The 20,160-nt window shown below is 37.0% G+C and overlaps 1 protein-coding gene across 1 annotated transcript in view; it reads left to right on the top strand.

Moving 5' to 3' along the window:
• The first annotated feature begins 530 nt into the window (after positions 1 to 530).
• The window catches only part of LOC146146531 (ephrin type-A receptor 4-B-like), a 40,128-nt gene continuing 20,498 nt past the window's right edge, over positions 531 to 20,160 (top strand). The window contains exons 1-7 of the mRNA XM_083387643.1: positions 531 to 661; positions 6,742 to 6,806; positions 10,358 to 10,515; positions 10,876 to 10,999; positions 13,596 to 13,706; positions 15,128 to 15,286; positions 15,955 to 16,072. Of these exons, the coding sequence (XP_083243769.1) occupies positions 580 to 661; positions 6,742 to 6,806; positions 10,358 to 10,515; positions 10,876 to 10,999; positions 13,596 to 13,706; positions 15,128 to 15,286; positions 15,955 to 16,072 (817 nt within the window). The 5' untranslated portion in view covers positions 531 to 579. The remainder of the gene's footprint in view (positions 662 to 6,741; positions 6,807 to 10,357; positions 10,516 to 10,875; positions 11,000 to 13,595; positions 13,707 to 15,127; positions 15,287 to 15,954; positions 16,073 to 20,160) is intronic.

The following is a 20,160-nucleotide window of genomic DNA, read 5'->3' as shown; positions in this document are numbered from 1 at the left end:
TTGCATTCACTCGCTAAATACCACCGCTATATGGCTTACATAACATTTATTAACCCATAAAACGCATACATTCTAGTCTTGATATTTGGGTTTGTCAAATAGACATTGGCCTAGCTAGCATTTCTTAACAAAGCAAACTAAATAGTGCCGTAAAACCTTATTTGTTGACCAATTTTACAAGTTAAACTATTTCCTAATTTTTATTTCCGCTTTTTTTAATTTTTTTGTTGCTGCAATTAGATGGTTGTGTAAATATATTGATTTTCTCTAAAAACGAATAAAAACAGGTGTATTTTTGAGCTTTATTTTAAAAACAGCATTCAAAACAACCACGTACACTTCAGTAGCGCCAGAGAGCAGCGCAGAAGAGGGAGAAAAAATTTCGTCGAGAAAAAGGCAAATATTTGCCGACTACGTTGCTTCTCTCGCAGATGCGGTTATTGGGCGAAACGACGAGCGATTAGTGTTGTGTAAACTGTATGAAAATTTGATGCGCCGCAACGAAGTTTAGCAAAGTGAAGCCAAGCTAACGGGAATATTTAGACTGCAAACGACTTCCCAAGTGTAGTTGGCCACAAAATGGTGCGGATATGGATACGAACAGTATGCTGCCTTATATGCATTTCAAGTTTTTACAGTTGGACAGCGTCTGCCAATGAAGGTAAGATTTGAATTGAAAATATAAGTGTTTATCCTTGTTGATCACAAGCGATAATAGTTAAATCCGAAGTTGTTTAATCTATAAAATTGCCGTTTATTCGCATTATGCTGTAAGTGTTAGTCTATAGCAAAGTTATCAGAATTTCCCAGAAAAAAAACAGTGCTTGTGTTTCATGTATTAACTTAATGATGTAAATCAATTGCTTTACCCAATATATTTGGAAGTTGTTAATCCGTATATCATGAGAGTATTATGCGATATTAGTTTTCTAAAACTAATGTCACTAAACGACAGCAGGTTTTAAAACCAAGTAACAATACATATTCGAAAACTATTGTTATTGAAACTACTTACATTTTACAAAACTGAAAAACCGTACAATCAGTCATATTATTAGAAAAAAGCAACCAATATTAAATGATACGTATAAAGTGTGAATTTAGCCGAACATGCAGGATTGACGCATCTGTGAGAGATCCCGGATCGTTTTGAATCAGCTTTATTGACCGAAGCACTTGAAGGGCGCCAACGCAATATTTGTCTCCGAGCGAACATCGATTTTGCGATGACGTCATCCTTTGGATGAGTGACGTAAAGTAGCTTTGTACCCCCTGATCGTTTATTGTGGGGGTGATGGGGAGTCGTTCGCCCACTCTAGTTCACTTTGGGGTGATTTCATCAAAAAAATGGATTTAAATAAAACAGTCAATGTAATTAATGCCTTTTGCAGATTTTTCTAGTATATCTGTCATAAGAATTACTTGTTTTTGACAAAAACAACAAACTCGCCTCGCAAAATACACATATTTTTCAAGTTTAACCAAATCTATTCTGTAACGTTCGTCCTTTCAATCGGTCTTTGTACAGACGACGTAATAATTATACGTAAAAAGACGCGCATATATAAAATCGCTAGATGTTATCCACTTTTTCTCACGCTTACTTATAAATTTTAAATCAGTGTTAAGGAAATCTAGGCAGTCATTGATTCGGTAACCTAATACTGGATCCAACGAAGCCGTGATACACAAAGACAATTAGCGTCCTGGACTTTTGAGCATGAATAGGACGCTCTATGTGGCCACTTTATAAAGGGCCAGGCACACTTTTAACCAAGATTTTGCATTTGTCATTACTTGTCTAAAATATGTGTCCCCTTCAAAAACAAAACGGCTGTATTCTATCATAAGTGATGCTAAAATTGGGTGGAAATATGGAGTCGGTTTCATTATTTGGGGCATTATGCTTTCCAAGTGTTGGAAAAAGCACATAAAAGAGGCTGAAAAGACAGTCCGTGTTTTGGTCTTTTGAGCTTGAATGGCACCGACTGGTCGCGCTTGGATGTGTATCAATGAACTCTCGCTGCTACACAAGCGTCTTCGCGTGCCAACTAAGTAACAAATCCTAGCAAATCTTAAACATCGGTGCAAATTATGGGTGGCCCAATTTTCAGTTAAATTTAATGTAACTTCATTTGCGCCTTGGGTAATTTAAATACAGAGAGACTAATTGTTCTAGAATTTAATGTAAAATTTTTGCACACTTTTGTAAAACTGTTAACGTGTTGTTATTTCAAATTCTTACATAACTCGCTATAAATTGAGCCAAGGTAAATTTCCCAGTCGCAAGACTGATTGTTAAATCTATAAAAAACACAGACAGATTTTAAACGGGGCGTTTACGTTTTCCTTCCTTATTTTTTACACTGGTAGAGAAAATAGTGTAAAAGTGGTCGTTTGAAGTATAGGCAGGGTTGTCCTTAGATGTTGTTTGAGTCAAAGTCCCCTGTGTAAAGTCCCGGGACTTGTTGGTGTGTTTGTGGCTGTCCTTGGCGGAAACGAATCGTCTCGAAAGCCGCAGAAAGCAACTGATCCTTGTGTCTGCATCGTAGCAGTCTGCTTACTTACAAACTTTCCGTACAACCTTTCGTATCAATGAGCGTAAAAAAGTGAAAGCTGCTTTATGAATAGCAGCATAAACTAACTAAGAGATAATATGGCAAAATGGAACTAAAATGTTCAAAATATGGACCTATAATATATAAAAGCCCTATCAAGTTGTTTTTTTATAACTTTTGTACCAATGAAAGTAGAATGATGAAAGCTGCTTTTAAAGGGTTGTGTGGACTATTGAGAGGTTAAAAAGGTTTCAAAACGGGTAAAAACTGGTTTAAATTGGTCAAAAAAGTTTTGTCTGTCTAATGTTAGCTTTCATAGCTGGCCAGTATAGACAGCTACTTTCGTGAAAGCCATTGCCTTGGGCTATTATTATTGCTGGTGTGAGCGCCGTCGGGTAATTTTTAATTGCACGTCGCGACTGGATGTAGTGTGTTGTTCTTCCATCCACGTAACCTTACGATCCGCGCATCGCGATGCCGCATTGTTTCGGAACAATGGAAAGATAGAAGATATCCGCCCATAAACTTTGAAGGCTTTGTTGGAAAGAAAAGTGAAATTCGTTCCATTACGGGGAAACTATTTATAATGGTTTTGGAATATTTTTTTTAATTTTTAAACACAGCGTTCATTTTGGAACGTCGAAAATCATACACGTACAATTAAAGGTAAACTTCAGTAAAATATTGCTCTGAATCGTCAAATTAATTTAAAACTTTGGGTTTTAAAGCGAAATCGCTTTCTCATTTCACAGGGCAAATGTTAAAACGCATCTTCCTCAAAGTTTAAGTTGACAAAAAAATCGTCGGATTTTATTCAAAACTTTAAAGTCGTAAGGTGAAGTTTTTTTAGTTTCCAGGCCAAATAGAACAGCAAAAAACACAAAGTATCTTGTATAAAATATTTATCATTGGCGTGAGGCGCTGACGTCTCCTTCTGTGTGATCAATGAAAATAATCCGCGAGATATCGATTTGTTGCTGCAAGTTGCGCAAGAACGCGCGCGTCGACGTCGATTTGAGGTTCGGGTTGGTCGCCATTGATCAGTTGTGATAACAAGGAATCCGCGATGTTTTCGATTCGAATCAAAACACACGGGAATCCTTTGGGATGCGCAGCTTTTAAACAAGGATTTTAACACTGGCTCGAATGGGACCTTGAACGTACAGTTACTGTACAGGCTGCGCAACTGTAAAGTCTGTCAAAGAAAATTGGGGGATTTTTACCTTAACTTGATTTAACAAATTGTAACTTTATCAAAGATTCAGATTTTAATTATTTTAAAGACAGTTTTCTTTATTGTGACTCATTTGTGGTTTTGGACTTGAAAAAGTTGTTTTATTCTCAACTCCGCTAAAAAGGGGTATCTTCACAGTAAAATTAAAAAAAAATACCATAAATCTGTCAGTTTTAGGCTGTTTTTGTAAGAATAAAAAATCCCAAACTCATCTCGTACATTCGGTGGCAGTCCTATCATTTTTTGAATCACAACAGCAGACGCTGTCGCAATACTTGATGTTAAGAGCAGACCTAAGAACCCTTAGTATTGCTTTGTCGGAACACGAAATGAAATTCTCTAAGCCCTTCCAAGGGTGCTCATAGCCACCAGTATAGTGCCTACTTTATACCGGTGATGCGGTTTCATTAAGCTCAATATGAATAATCGCGTGATATTAAAAACTCTGAGCGCACAGGTTTGAAAAACAACTGAGGGAAAATACAAGGGGATACCCTTTTTGTCATTTTTTAGTATTTTGATTAACCATCGGATTACTGTTTGTACGTGTACGTATCAAAACAGCTTAATATCAATCATGTTTCCCCTTATGTTCAACGTATATATATGTCGGTAAAACTTTCAGAACCAAATGTCCATCTGAATATTATTGCCTTTGGATTCCTGAATATTTACATAAAAAGCCTCCATTTTTTCCTTCATTGTAAAGTTTCTTTTTCGTTTCAAAATAACATTCGCTTACAATCACCAAATGTCCATCTCAACAATACCGCTGTGTACGGGTTAAAAATTCACACAGTCCACGGATTTTACGACGGCCCTGTGCAATTTCGCTGATGCCATCCAGTCTGGCTAAAACCGCTTCGTAATTCGCGCCCATCAGTCTGGTTAGTGGTGCTTATTTACTTGAGAAGCGCCTAAACAAAGACTGGCCTATACTGCGTCACTCCGTACCGCGCCTGCAAATATTTGTGCCCCCATAAGCCTTGTCTATAAAGTGGACAAGCACACAAATATCCTAATGGAAGCCAGTCCTTTCCACAGCGGGTATACTGGGTTCTACAAACCTGCTGCTATTTGCTTTTGCCACTTCAAAAGGAACTAGTTTTGTTCTCAAACTGTTTCCGTGCTAGATTCTCACACTGTTTGTTTCACACCAGAACTGTTTTTGTTTTTTCTTAAATAACAAATATTGTTGTACGTTTATTTGTCGTTTTCGAACTTAATAAAAATGTAACAAAGGCTATTTTAAACCAGTCCACAGCCACACAAATTGATAGTTAACGGACAATCAATCTAATAATTTTAATAGTCTTGGTTTATTTTTATGTAAAAAAACAACTTTTGTTTGTTTTTGTGTTTAAGCAGGAGCTGTAAAAAACCTAAACATTTATCAAATTTTTGTTTGTGTAAAACTACATTTTTTGCAATACCAGGAGCTTTGATAAAACCAAACGCTTATCCAGTCAAGGGTGTAATGTTGATTCACTGTGATAGCAAGCAATAACTTACACTGCGTCTGCAGATTATGTTCGTAAAGCTGTCTTGAGTCTCTACTTGGTGCGGAGTGGTTTCCAGCAAAGCTCACACAAGTAATGCTAATCAAAACAAGAACACGTGTGCCAGTTTAAACAGAACATGACTGGCTTGGTGTCATGTACACCCAACCTAATTGATCACCACTTTCACCAAAAAGCATTAGAGAAACACACACAAAAGTACGACATTTATTTTAGTGCTTTTAAATTTTCTATACACAATCCTTAAACATCGCAAATAAATTAAACTTAAAAAATGAAGTTTAGATCCAAAATAGTCACGTAGAATAAACCAATTCTTGAAATATTTCCGGAATCTTACTGCCAATGTTATTTCAAGTCGTTCAGCAGCACTGGAGCCATTATGTGAAATTGTGTTGGTTTTGGCAGCTGGTTGTACACAAAAGGCTCCAATCCTGACGTATATCTCACATTCAAGGGGAATTTAAAATAAGGCAGCACCTGGCATAGCGTGCTTATGACATTTAGAGGAACCCGTATTTAACTAACTATAAATTTCACAGGGCTCATTGAACGCGCCTTTCAATTATCTCAAAAAAAGGGCAATTTTTGTAACAATAGACAATGGCTGTATTTCTAACAAAGCAGTTTCTTTACTTGCAAAACAGCCCGGAAAATGGTTGTATGGGGAATGTTTGAGTTAAAACAAACGCTTTCCTAGTTAGAATTTTGATTAAATTCCTCGTGGAAATAATTGTTGTGTAATTTACATTACATCAGGGTTTAAAACAACTTGGTTTGCACGTTTAAATTGACCTTAAATACACTTTTAACTGGCAGTAAGCTTAACACTTATGGAAGTAAGGAATCTCCCTCAGACAAAGTTTCATTCGAATTAAGAAACTGATGATGCTATAAGGCGAAGTAGAAATACATTGGTCTTAAAGGCCACCTAAAGCATAGAACGGGGTTGAACAACGCCTTAAGATTGGCTTTTATTCATAAAAGCCATAATAACTTTGTGTGTGGTACTTTGTGCCTTCAGACCAAACAGTGGTGTCAGACGTAATGTCAATATTAAGGCTCGTGACTTTTATATGATCAGACTTCGGTTTTACAATGGGTCGGTGCGATTTCGTTAATGAATAACAATGTTGTAACACTATTACCTGTGGTTACACCTGCTTGTATAACACAAGCTAAAACAACGCATTTACAAATGTTATTCTTTTCACAAGCTATGTTTAATCTAAAAGACTTGAGTTGTGAAACATGATTTTTCGGAAAATGCTAAATTTGATATAATCTTATAATGCAAATACATATGTGATTGGCACCGTTTAAATTCATATAGTAGGACTGTATTTCAATTCAATATTGCAGTACCTTTAGGTTTCACAGATCTACACAAGTTTTAGCCCAATTAACACCCAGCTCTTTTATTTTTCAGCGATTTTAATGGACACGCGGACAGCTACGTCAGACGTAGGGTGGACGATGTCACAGGGTTCCAAGGTAAGCATCATTCCACATCACAACGTGGAATCACCATATACAAGCCGTGGCAAAAAATGAGCTCTGCTAATGCATTATTCATGCGATAATAGACTAGCGCTATCTAGGGCAGATAATCCGGGTCGGCAGCGTGTAAAACTGCTGTTAATTCATTAAAATTGCCGCCGTCCGTGCCGAGATTTTCAGCTAGGCGTGCTATTAGCTGCTGCTTGGCGAAAGTGCATTGACGGGCGCCGTTCATCCTGTTTATTTAGTGCTTCGTGATACACTTGGGGCGTTCTTCATTAGAGCAGTTGTTCTAGTGTTGATTGTAATCGCGCACGGATTACAAATCGGCGAGAGAGATAAAGCTTTTAACGGACTTGGTAAGCACTTGGATCCGCCTGGAGATTATAGTTGCCACTTTAGCGGTTTAAGGATTGCTAAAATCAGACATAAAATGGCTGAAAATTTGCTGGGTGCTAATTGAAGGGGTCTAAAATTATTTCGAAGATTGAAAATGGAAAGAAATTGGAAAAAGCCCACTGTTCCCATCGTTTACAGAACTACATTGGGGTTTACAAACATAACAAAAAATGTGGGAAAAACCGATTCTGGTGATTTTAAACTCGATTTGGTAAAGGACAAAAAAGGTGTTATTTGTTCTTCGAGTCAGTATAGCGCATTACTTTGAGAGAAAAGCCTTGAAACTTGAAGTTACAAAATATCGACATAGGTTAAAAAGCCCGACTATTTCTACAACGTTTACAGTAGGCAACCTAGATAACGTAAAAACATAATAAACCTTGTATACCGGCCTATAGAAAAACCACACAAGCGCTTAAAAGAGCGATTTTTTCCATCTTCGAGTCGGTTTAGCTCATTACATTGGGAGAAAAGCCCTAAAACTTGAGGTTCTTGTTGAAGGTTAGAGTCCTGGCTTTCTGGCCGGGAAGCGTAGCCTGCAATTTAAATAGTTCAGCGAAGGTTCCCAGGAAAGGCAGAAAGGCGAAGTTTGAGCTCCGTTCCACACCGATCATTACACCTTATTACTATCACTTGTAACGCATACAACACATTGGGTGCTTTTCGGGCAATTTTGGTTTGAAAATCATACTGGAGTCTTGAGTCTTGAGTAACACATGAATTTTAAAGTGAAGCAATGATTGTAACAAACAACATTCAACTATAAAATTATCAATGATTAATTAAACAAGAGTATACAATCAAGATTCAAACTTTATGGAAAAAATTAAAAATAAATCTCAAAATCCAACGTAAGCTTTCGAAAGTACAAGAGAAGATATTCGTAAAAAAACTACAACAGGGTGTAATGCGAAGACCAAGATTGAGATTGTTTTTGCATTTTGTTGGATTAAACAAAAAAACATAACAATCTTGCGCAAAACCGCAAGCTTTGCTTGCTATCTGCTGTGGGATCTTTTCATGCCAGGGAACAAAATAATTAACAGGACATTCATATGTGATCAACACGTGTTAATCACAGGCGAGCAAATCGTTCACATCCGCCCCATTACAGGGCCAACAATCTCACAATTTGCAAACCAGGCCCTTCTCTCCACCGAAGCCGCGTAATTGCGAGTATCCCGATGAAACGCAACCGTAATTGAATCGCACCGCTTCGACAAGTTACCGCAGAATAAGTCGCGGTCACTTTACGAACTTGCTGAAACAAGTGAAAGCAACGCCCAAGGATTCCAGCTTTTTAAAGCTTGTCAAAGCTATTGCTTTTAAACGTAGTAAGAATATCAAAGCCCATATAGAATAGATAACATTTTGAACGTTTTGAATAACTCTTTGTTCATTTCAAACATCAGAAAATAATTCAGCCTACTGGTGGCTTTGATATTCATTCTACGTCTAAAACTCATATGCTTAATTGTTTTACTTATGTAAAAAACATTTTTTTGTATATCATTAGCAATCTCTGTCCGGCAAAACACGGTATTAAATCGAGATTTTAGGTTTTAAATTCCGTTTACTTCGGGAAATTTAAAATAAATGAAACAAAACGAAAACCCTGAATATAGTTAGTGTTAAGAAAGTTTTAGCCGCAAATTTACGCTGCCCTTCGAAACAGCGAGCTGAAATAAAGAAATGTTGTGATAAACAATATAAAAATATTTCCTGTAGACGAATCTTAACAAATTTAATGCGAAAAAAATGTTAAAACGAGCGACGATCAGACCCTAGAGAGATGGTTACAGCATCGGCCTGAGGGCGTGACTTGCACCTTCTAATGAGGGGTCATTTGTGGGCCGACAGGACGCGAGCGCGCTTATAGAAAGCTGCCCGATCAAAGCACACGTGGAGTTGGTCGTCGCTTTCTCTCTTCCAACGCAAACTTCCGTTGTGTAATTGGCACTCGTTTGCGATTAAAGTCCTGTTTGCATTGGAGGGTTGAAAAATCTTTTTGCCATGATTTTAAGGTATTTCGATCAAATTTGGGCTTACCCATTTTTTTGTGCAGCTCCTGTTAAAAAGTGACACTAAAAGGGTTGAAAAGAAGTTTTTGTCCAAACAGCTCAAATTTTGGCAAGTTTTAACAACGCAGTGGGGAATGGGACTTTAACACAACTTTTGAAACTGAGTGAAAGTTGGATAAATGACACAATTCTGTATAAAGAAAATTGTCCAAGCGTCAACAACCTTTAAAATCGGTTTTCAAAAAAGGTCCTTTTACATCGTAACATTGAAAAAACAAAATTTAAAAAAGCAATTAGCACTTTTTCTATGTGGGAAATTTCTATGTGTAAAATTGAGCCTGAATCTCTAAAAGCGAGCAAATGTAAACTGGCCTGGTAAGCTTGTGTTGTTACAAGCAGGAAAGCTCTAATCGCGACGAGACGACAAAAGAAAACACAGATCGCATCAGAGATAACCAAACCCCCTGGAATATCGCTCGATTTCGGGGGACAATGCGCTGTGTGACGTCACAATTCGATCGCGCGGTTGGTTTCCGTGGCAACCGGGATTTGGGGGGCCTCGTTGTGATTTCTCGAATAATGTTGATTGAATTTGAGGTTTCCTCTGTTTAAACCTATTGGCGTTGTTGGCTTTGCTTGACATTGTGCTTTTCAACAAATTTTATGAAAAGGAACAAACCTCTGACTCGCCGTCCGTTGGTCGCTTGTCAGTATCCCTGCTTAAAAATACTAAAAAATCTTAATATTACTTCTAGTTTACAAGGGTAAATAATGATTTTACAATACTGTATCTTATCTTACAGGTAAGATTAGTTCACACATAAAACGAAAAAAATAGATTTTTTTAAATAACTTTTCATCCGAAGTATTTAGTTACCCTAAAATGTTAGTGGCCAAACCTAATGGCAAAAACTTTCAATGTATCATATTTCATTGAATGTTTTTTTGTTTTTTTCATTGAATGTTTATAGCACAAGCTTTTAACCCGAGGTAAAAAAAAATTGTTTTTGCTTTTTTACCTGTTAAATTATATGTCCTTAAACAAACATTATCAAAATGTAAAGCTAAACCTTTTATCCTTAATTATCTCTCAATCACAACGTTGACCTTTATATTTCCTCACAGTGGCAAGAGATTAGCAGTCCCCATCCTGACAAGAGCGACCGTCGGATGTTGGTAGTTTGCCAGATCAAGCAAGCGCACCAAGACAACTGGGCACGGACCCCGTTCATACCCATCGATGGGGCCATGAGGGTCTTTGTGGAGTTCGAGTTCACGATCAGGTATGCGGAAATAAACACAGGACTAACTGCAGTATTACTGTTAATTAAGCGAATGAACGTAATATCTTGTATTTTATTGGCAATTTAAAATCACGTTCACAGCTTTTTTAATATATTTTTATACAAATTTAAGCATAATTAAATTAACAGATTACTTTATTCACTTCGTAGTTTTATATTTTTTAAAATAATTGTTTTTCCGAAAAAGTATAATGAACTTTAAAAGACAATTTTTCTGCTCAAATATTTGAAAAAAATTTGGTAGCATTTTTAAATTGGTTTTGGTTTATCGTTCTTTAACTTTTTATTTATTCTTAATAACATACGGTTTCCATTAACAAATGCAATATTTGGTTGCAGATCTTGCGAGGATGTCCCCAACGTTGCGACTTGCAAAGAGACTTTCAACTTGTATTATTACGAAACAGACCGCGACGAGGCGTCCACCACTTTCCCCCCTTGGAGAGAGGGAGCTTATATTAAGGTTCGTATGAATATGAAACAATAGATGAGCTTGGCTGTATGAAAACCCCGACGAACTTTTAATTAGTTTTTTCTAGTGTTTCTTTAATTTGTGAAATTGGAAAGTCTGTAAACAATAAAATATAACAGAAAAGGGCATAAACAGAAAAAGGGACAATTTTACCAGTATTAGGTTTTTTTAGAATTTATGTGATAAAATCACGTTCAAATGAAAATAATATATAAGTGCTAAGGGTATTCTAAACACAAAGCTATGAGTAATGAGAGAACAGTTGAATGAAATTTGTTATCTTTAACATCATCCCAATTTGTCTTCTGTAAATAAGTAAGAATATCAATGCCCATACGGAAGTAGGTTGCATTTTGAACGAACGTGGTCGTCTTCGATATTCTTACTATGACCTACATAGTTAATGGAAATGGCGCAATTTGTGCTCACGGGTTTACACAACACCTTGCGTGTTTACTGTTGGATGTTTAGGAACCTTTACAAGCAAAGGTCGCCCGAAGTGACGGTGGCATCAAAGCGTGGTTAGGGACGCGACGTTAAATTACGCACCTGTCATATTTCCCCTGTGTAAAGTAAATGTCGGTTGCGCGGCTCAAAGAGGCTCTGGGCGGCAATTTTCATTTCCAAACTATTGCGAGGGAAATTGTGTGGGGAGATTATAGGTTGGAGATCAAAAGAAGATTCGAATTGATTCCAAGTCTATATACAGGCGATAGAGTCATTTTTTGGCATAATAGGTTTGCATGTGGTCATTTCACAGGTGTACAATAAATCCTAAGAAAAAAAATCAATTTTCGTTTTAGGTAAAGGTTTTAAGTTCACAATATTGCTTAAGATAATTTTGTTGCATCGTTTTTGGTTTACAAATTTCTTAACAAAAAAATCACAAATGTATTAAAATTATGTTTAATATTAGTTGAGCCGTTCGTAATTTAAATACAATAAAAATGTAAAATTAAATGGTTAAAAGTTGTATTACTATGGTATACATTAAACTAGGTAACTTTTCTCATGTTAAAAATGACTAAAGAACTATTCGAAACGTCCAGTCGTTCACATAGTGTTGTCTATCTATAAGATTTTCTTCCACGACAATTTCTTTCCAGTCACGAGATATAAACCGATGTTATACAATGACGTATTTCAATATTCATTCGTCCTAAAGCCTTTTTTGTGAGTCAGGTGAATCGTAAAACGCCCACATGCGTAACGTAAAGCCTTCAACAAAGAGACAGCCGTAAAACCCACTGAAAACGTCGCCCGCAAAACCATGTTTGGTAAACGAGGGTTTCTTCACCCACTAAAGTCCCACGCCTCGCATTCCGACCCAAGGCGCTCGGCTTGCAACGAAAGAACACTTAATCTCGTTTTTTTTGCACCACAGGCTCTCACAGTATAGCTCGACACGCTTTACTTACTCCCCTTCACTCATGTTAAACAGTCGCTCGGCTTTTTGGCACACTGAAGCATTAAGATCCTATCCGACCGCATAGTTATGTTTTTTTTTTAAAGCCTATACCAGAAATTTCAGAAATCCATATTTTAATCAAAATGATTTTGTGGACTTTCACGCTTTAAATCAGTTATGATATGACTTAATTAAGAAGTACGCCACTTTTCCAACCCAACTATGTCTTATTATAATTCGCAAACATTTGATATGAAACATAATTCTCATACAAACTTGTTGATTGCTTTACAAAAGATAAAAACGCTCTGTAAAGTATCTTTTAGTTAATCGTTTTTTAGCTTTTTAGCGCTATCGAATGTACTGTCTTTTAAACCGTTTGGAATACCTTAAAGGCCACAATAAATGAAACAGGCCAATTTAAAATCAATAAGTTGCTTTTAATTCCACGTTACAGAAAATGAGGCCTGCTGTCGGCCTGGTTTAAAAAGTAGGCATAAAAAAAACCTGGGCCTTTTCAAGCGGCCATGTTAGCTGGCCAGTATTTGTTCCCACGCAGCAGATTACACGCATTTTGCTGACTTGCACACTTGCACTAAATGCTGTAGTGTTAGTGAGCCTTGTTTGCCAGTCGTGGTAATAACAGCTCATTGAAAACTCCCTTGCATAGCAATATAACGATTTATGACTAGCAGTTAAGCATACTTAGGCGTTTTGTATGCTGTTTGCTTTTCTCTATACGGTTAAAAACGATTTACAACCTTCTAATGCTTTCTACTGTAAAAAAGGTTTATGTAATAGTTGCCTCCTATCGTAAATCAAGTTTTCGTGGTAAAAAGGCATTACTTAAGTTGCACAAAAATACCTTGGATCAGTGCTCTATATTAATCAATGGTTAACGTTATTTTGCGCGAAGTTGAGTCTTTCATCTTATTTTTGCAGCAACATTACTTAAACATCAGTTAATTAACCATTCAAAGTAATTTGTTCGTGAGGCAGTGCTGGTGCATAGCCGGGTGCAAAGTTACGGCAATTAGGCAACCACAATCCTTTAGGCGCAGACCACAAGCGATTTCAAGCCAAATTCACACGTTTTTTTTCAAGGTTCAAGGCGTTAAAACGACACCAGGCTATCAATGTACGTCTCGGTTCATTAATTTGGTGTTTTCTCACATCCAGGTCGACACAATCGCCGCAGACAAACGCTTTGGACCCGGATCGGAAGAAACCAACTTCGAAACGAGAGAAATCGGACCTTTGACGAAGAAAGGAATTTACTTGGCACTTCAGGTTCGTAACCACACACTTTTGGAGTGAAATCAGGTTTTGTGAAAACAACTCGAACAATTACAAACAAGTTAATAGTTTAATTTGTACATTGTTTTTTTTTCAGCAAATTAAAGACAAAAACGGGCATTTTAGACAAAACGTGTTCTATGCGTTAGAATACTGACATTTGTTATTTTTCGTTGATAGCTACACCTGGTTTATAAGTTTGCAATGGAGAGTTATGCGTGGGTAATGCTTTGTATATGATATTGCTGCTTCTTAACTTTAGCCAATGTTGTTAATGGTAAGTGACCGTATATCGCACAAAGTTGACGTGTATTTGTATTTTCGCCAACCAGGCACATTTTTTGTCTATTGCCAGCAGTCTTTTTGTGGGTTGCGTCGCTTTAGAAGTCGCGTTTCCAACCGGGTCGTAAATTCGATCGGTCTTTATTCGCTTGTCGGACACGACTCGTGTGTTTATATAAACAGTCGCCACTTGCCTAAACAATCGCTCTGCTCACGTGCTACCATTCACAAGGTTTTCCACTCTCTGTTCGTCAAAAAATACGCTAATAAGCTTCCTTTGAAGTGTAGAGGCGGATATGTAGCTTATTACTAAAATAGTAAAGAAAGCTTCTTTTCGTGAAAATGCAATGTACCGTCTTGTTTGTTTAATTAGATTTGGCAAAGCAATGCGTAAAACATAACGTTGTTAATAATAATATAATTAATGGGACTGCTGACTTTATATTAGTTTTTATCGGCCACAGCCGTTTAACTCGGGAAAACAAAATTGTTTTGTTTGTTTTGGGCACCTCCTGGGTTTGGGCGGCTAAGTATTATTTGCCTTTATTAGGCATATTAAAAAACAACACAAAATTAATTGCACATCTATTTACAAAAACTGAACAATTTAGTTTTAAAACAGCTCCATAGCCTTAACCATTGCATGCAAGGAGTTGTAACGGCCGAACAGCACAAAAACACTTAAACGCCTACCGGACGCTTTTAAAACGCCATGTAAACTGCTTGTAAAAGTCAGACAATCTGGGGTTTAGCAAGCGATCTTTTGACGTGTTTATGTAAACTGCGGTTTCCCAAGCACTAACAAACACCTGCTAAGGCAAACTGAATGTGTAGAATATGAAGACATCTCCTCGCCCTTCCACGTAAATGACGACAATGAATTTATGAAAAAAACAAAAACAAATGGAAGCAAATATTATTTAGAGTTTCCTGTAAATAACTAGAACTTATTAATGACTGACTTTGACTAAGACAGGAAAGTCTAAAGAATATTTGCACCTGCTAATATTTACAGTTTGAAATCGGAACTGACGATGCCAGTATAGGTGAAATATATATTCATTTTAATAAAATGTCTGATCCTGGTTTTACTCTGGTTTTTAAACTTCAAGTTTTTTTGCTAATACTCACAGGACACGGGAGCCTGTATGGCGCTAATGCACGTGCGGGTCTACTACAAGTACTGCTCGCCATCCACACAAATCCTCGCGAACTTCGAACGAACTGTGGCTGGACCGGAAATGACGTCACTGGTCGAAGTGGGCGGAAGTTGCGTGGCTAACTCCATGATGGTGAGTTTCGTAGTTAGACTTTTACATAAAGTGCTTTGTGAATGTTTAGTTGTACTTATGTAAATATTGCTTTAAATCAAATATACGCGCTCACACTTTTTATTTTTTATTTATAACTTAGCTGATCGAGTATTTTGACTTGCTAACGTTTTAAGTTAATATTTATTTCAACAACAAAAACGCTACAGTAACAAACATCTCTCTGTCAGTTTTAGGGGGTTTGACTTTTAGTGAAGTTCTCTGTAAATGCTTAGTACAATTATGCAATCGTGGATACCAGGGAATAGATATTTTGCCTTGGAAAAGCTATAGAATACAGTCGAATAATTTTTTTTTGTCGAACTTCTAAGGTTTTTTGTTATTTTACACGAAAAATATTCAGTAATCAGTGTTTTGCTCTCTTAGCAGGTTTTCCTGAATATTTGTTCCAATAGTGCTTTCTAGTTTAGCTTTAAGTCAAATTAACAAGTTTTAGGTTTTTATTCATCAACTTAAATAAATAAAACGAATTGTTTACTTTAGGCTCTTATTTATTTTGACAACACAAACGCTACAGTAACAAACATCCCTCAGTTAGTTTTACAGAGCCATCATTTAACTTTGCAAAAAACATTCAGACAACTTGCTTACATACGCGACTTATATTGAGAAATCAACTTTTGTTTCAGGGCGCCGGTCAAAGTCCCAGTCTTTTCTGCAATGGCAAAGGAGAATGGACGGTTCCTAAAGGTTCTTGTGTGTGCGATGCTGGATTCAGCCCCAACCCGAGCTTAACTTCATGCCAAGGTAACACACTGCTGCGTGTCATTGTGACGCCTTAATGCGTGTTGTTTTACTGGAATGTTGAGACAATGGTTTATACTTGTTAATTGGCTCATGGATATTTGGTAGTTTTGTAAGCAAGTCATTTTGAAACATATTAATTCCGATATAAGTCATTCGCACAGCAACATAAGACAAAGTCAAGTCATTTATCCAAAACGAGTCTAACTGCCTGACAACTACTGCATATTGAATAACTGCCTGACAACTACTGCATATATTTTTGCCGTTCTAAAAATACGATAAATGGTAAAGTTTGTTTTCTGCCAGCAAAGTAAGACAGTAGTTTCTAGGAAAGTGGACCTGACAGAATGTTGACTTAACAATCCTGGTATTAAGACGAACGAGTAGAAAGCTATAGACTTATAGAGCTAGATTCTTATCTGCCGAAATGATGTATGGGGCGAGATCTTGCCCCTTCAATCCAAACCAACTTCATTGCTGATTAGTTTGTTTTGAGGAATAGTCTGAATTCTGTAGAAATAACTTAACCCTACAGGTGCAAATATGTGAGAATGCTTGTTTTGTATGCTTAGTTATGCATTTGAGTTTTGCTTTTTTGCACAAAGCCTGCTGGCACTTTTTTGTCGATTTGCTTAGATTGAAGCGCGTTTCACGCATTGTTTTAAAGTTTTTGTCTGACATTTTTGTCTGCAGTCAGTCAATTAGAAGTAGCTGTTCGTTTAACACTATATGAAATTAACAAGTTGATGTAATTCCAACAAAAGTGCAACCAATGTTGCAGTTCTTGTGCTTTCATGAACGTTTCCTCCTTTTTGCGGCTTTTTGTGACATTATAAAGGTTGCGAAAAAGATTATAGTTTGGAATCGAGCTTATTACCCGAAAAAAGCTTGCTATGTTCCCAATCCCACTATGATTGTCAGCTTACTGAAATGCACCTTAAATTAGTTCGCAGGTCAATTTTTTTACCTAATTATTGTGTCATCGGCGTATAAAGGTTACGTTCAGTTAATTCCACAGGAGACTGTAAATATTTAACAAGCGTGCCACCCACTTTTCCCATGGGGACGCAATGCTTTTCAAACAGTTGTTGCGATTAAAACACCAAACAACCGCCAACGTTTTGCAAATATCGATTCTTGTAATCTCCCTGTGCCTTCATCTGCGCTTGAAACATTGATTTTTGTCAAACGCCTGGAATTGGCGTCGAACCTGTCTTAAGTGGCGATTTTAAACCTGGACTGAAATCGATTTTGTCTCTGCAGGTCGCATATCAATCGACACAGTGCAATGCATTTATAAAAAGTGTTTGTTTTTCTGTTATCTAGAACTTTTTGAAGAAAGGTTGCGACACTGGCAAAGAACAGGACCCTTAATTGCAATTTTAGTTCAACAACGTGTCAAAATATTAAAAAAAGTATACAGGACAGACAAATATAAGTTCCTTAAATATTAGTGTTAATATTCTAAAAATGAACCGTTTTACTAATTTTCCATAAAATGTTTTCATTACTTTCACAATATTACCCTACAAAAACTCAAACCACTCATAATGACAAAAAAAATAGTGAGAAAAATCAAAATTGATTTAAGATGGTGTGACATCGGTTCAATCACACAGCGCCAAAAAGTTTAATTAAACCACTTGAAACGGAACCCACAAGCCCCACAAGCCCAACCTCACCAGCCCCAGCAATATAAGCCGGTGCTAAATTGCTCGCGTTCCTACATTCACGTGAAGCGTGGTTTCGGGTCTGAAAAAACCTTCCTTACACAGGGGGGGTTCACAGGGGGGGAAGGGGTTATTAGAAGTGGTGGCGACCAACCGTGACGAAAGGTGCGTTGTCACCCCTAGATTCTGACGTTTTGAAATGTGAATAAAGTGGTGAAAACGATTTTGCGAAAAACGCTTTACAATTAAACTTGTTCAGTACAATTGGCTAAACTTACTTAAGACAATTCAACAAATGGTGCAACAAATTCTTCCGTAAAATGCAACAAATTGTTTTGTAAAAATGCAACAAATTGTTTTGTAAAAATGCAACAAATTGTTTTGTAAAAATGCAACAAGTTGTTTTGTAAAATTTAACACACTTGCCAAAAAAATGTTTTCAAATTAAATATTTTTCTATAGTTTGTTGCAATGGCAAACCGCAAACTAGCGTTGGTTATTTATATTTGTTCACAGTCGGTTAAAATTTAGCGCCTGAAAAAGTATTCTGACGCTCGCCAAATTTTTGCCCTTCATTTGACCTTGATGTTTGTATTGGCGCCAGTTCAAAGTCACCCCGCCTCACAATCTACGTCAAGCGTCTTGTGTTGTTTTTACCGGTTTCTTTAGCACTTGGAATCCCGACAAAGCACGTTTACGTTGAAAGGGTGAGACGGGTATTTCCCTTAAACCCCATGAGTTTCGATATGAGTCTTATATTGATCCCACATCGCCATAAAAATAGTCAGGTTAATTTAAGCAAGAAACATCAAAGTCCAAATAATGTTGCACTGAATATGTGAAAAATAGAAATCACCTTGACCCTTGATAAATGCCGACCTTACTGCTATAGTATTTTGCTGTCAATGTATGTGTGTGTAGGTACTGGTTTTGTGCAAATTATTTCCTACATCGGAATAAAGATTTACTAAATATGAAATAAACTATTGCTGCCAGGCTTATTGTATAACCGAGTGTTGCTCATCCAGCAGTGATTTCTTGCACATGCCATTATCCTTAAGAAGGCGTCTTGTAGGTCGATTGTTTGTATAAAACTGCTGGATGAGCACCACTCGGTTGTATTTACTAACTAAGTTCGCACACTACCCTTGTTGGTCTTTAATATTTCTTCTAGGTCTTACTACAACCCTAAACTACACGATGTATTTAGAATTACCATATTATGAGCAATTTAGGCACTTAACATTGACAGATCAACCCGTTTTTTTATGGTTCAGGGTTGCACTGTTTTGACCATTTGGCATTTTAGTTGTTCTGTTGCAATTCAAAATTGATAAACGTTTAAGTGCTGTACTTTAGGCCACTCAGCGAATATATACGATAGCACAACGATTACACTCGACGTCACTTGAACCAGGGTCGCCCACATAGAGATGTGTTCCATTTATGGAAACCAAAATACGTTCTCGTGTCGCAATTATTTTGAAGCGAACTGAAAGCGCCTAAAAGAAATATTTTTTCTTCACAGAAAACTTGTTTTTTTAAGTGAAACTATTGAAACTATAGCCAACTTATAGAGCATTTCTAATATTGTCGGCCATTTTTCAAACAAACAAGACGGCCAGTAAACTTTATTTCTTCCAATTCTCAATATTCAACGATGTCGGTTTTAATGCACATATGCAAATGACCTCGGGTAACCCCCCCACTGGTTTGTTGAAGGGAGTTGTTTACATCGACCGAACAAGTTCCCAAAACATCGCCAGCCTTGGTAGTTTGTTGTGGCAACAATTAACGCGTGGGAAAGGGAAGCTTCGCGAAAGAAGTAGATTTCCTTCCGTATTTGCAAGCAAACCCTCACAAAAAGAATCTTCGCAAACTCATATATTTTCGGGGCATAATGGTGGGAGGTTATAGTAAGATGTTGTAAGCATTTCAAAGTCAGTACTGATGTAGGTGTCATTTTGAACGTTATGAATAACTCTTTATTTATTACAATGTTGTTTAACCCTTTAAGGGCCCTTTTCAGCATGGCCCTAAAAAACACTTAGTTGATCTATGATGCCATTATGGTCTGTAGAGTGATGTTAAGCGCTTTTATATCATTTTAATATCTTTCGCTGTCTGCCAAAGGCACCATTTTTCCATAAGTTGAACAACTTTTATAAACGGCAACCGAGCCATCTACTAGTAATTTCAATATATTTTTTTTTCGGCTGAATCGAAAATCCAGATAAATTTTCAAAAATCTACCGAAAATTTTCACCGACATTTTCAAAGTTGTCGCGCCCATAGCGGTTTACGCGCCGTTTTAAAACGCCAGCCACTCCTTTCACAATAAGCCGGACAAATCGTCGCTCGTCTAATATCAAACCCCGATCGCTGCCCTAAAATCGCGTTTCTTTTATGACGTCACAC

The sequence above is a fragment of the Ascidiella aspersa genome, chromosome 4 (assembly GCF_963924565.1).
Source record: "Ascidiella aspersa chromosome 4, kaAscAspe10.2, whole genome shotgun sequence".
Taxonomy (NCBI): domain Eukaryota; kingdom Metazoa; phylum Chordata; class Ascidiacea; order Phlebobranchia; family Ascidiidae; genus Ascidiella; species Ascidiella aspersa.
The sequence above is the reverse complement of the archived record's forward strand: the minus strand, read 5'-3'. Positions and strand labels throughout refer to the sequence as shown.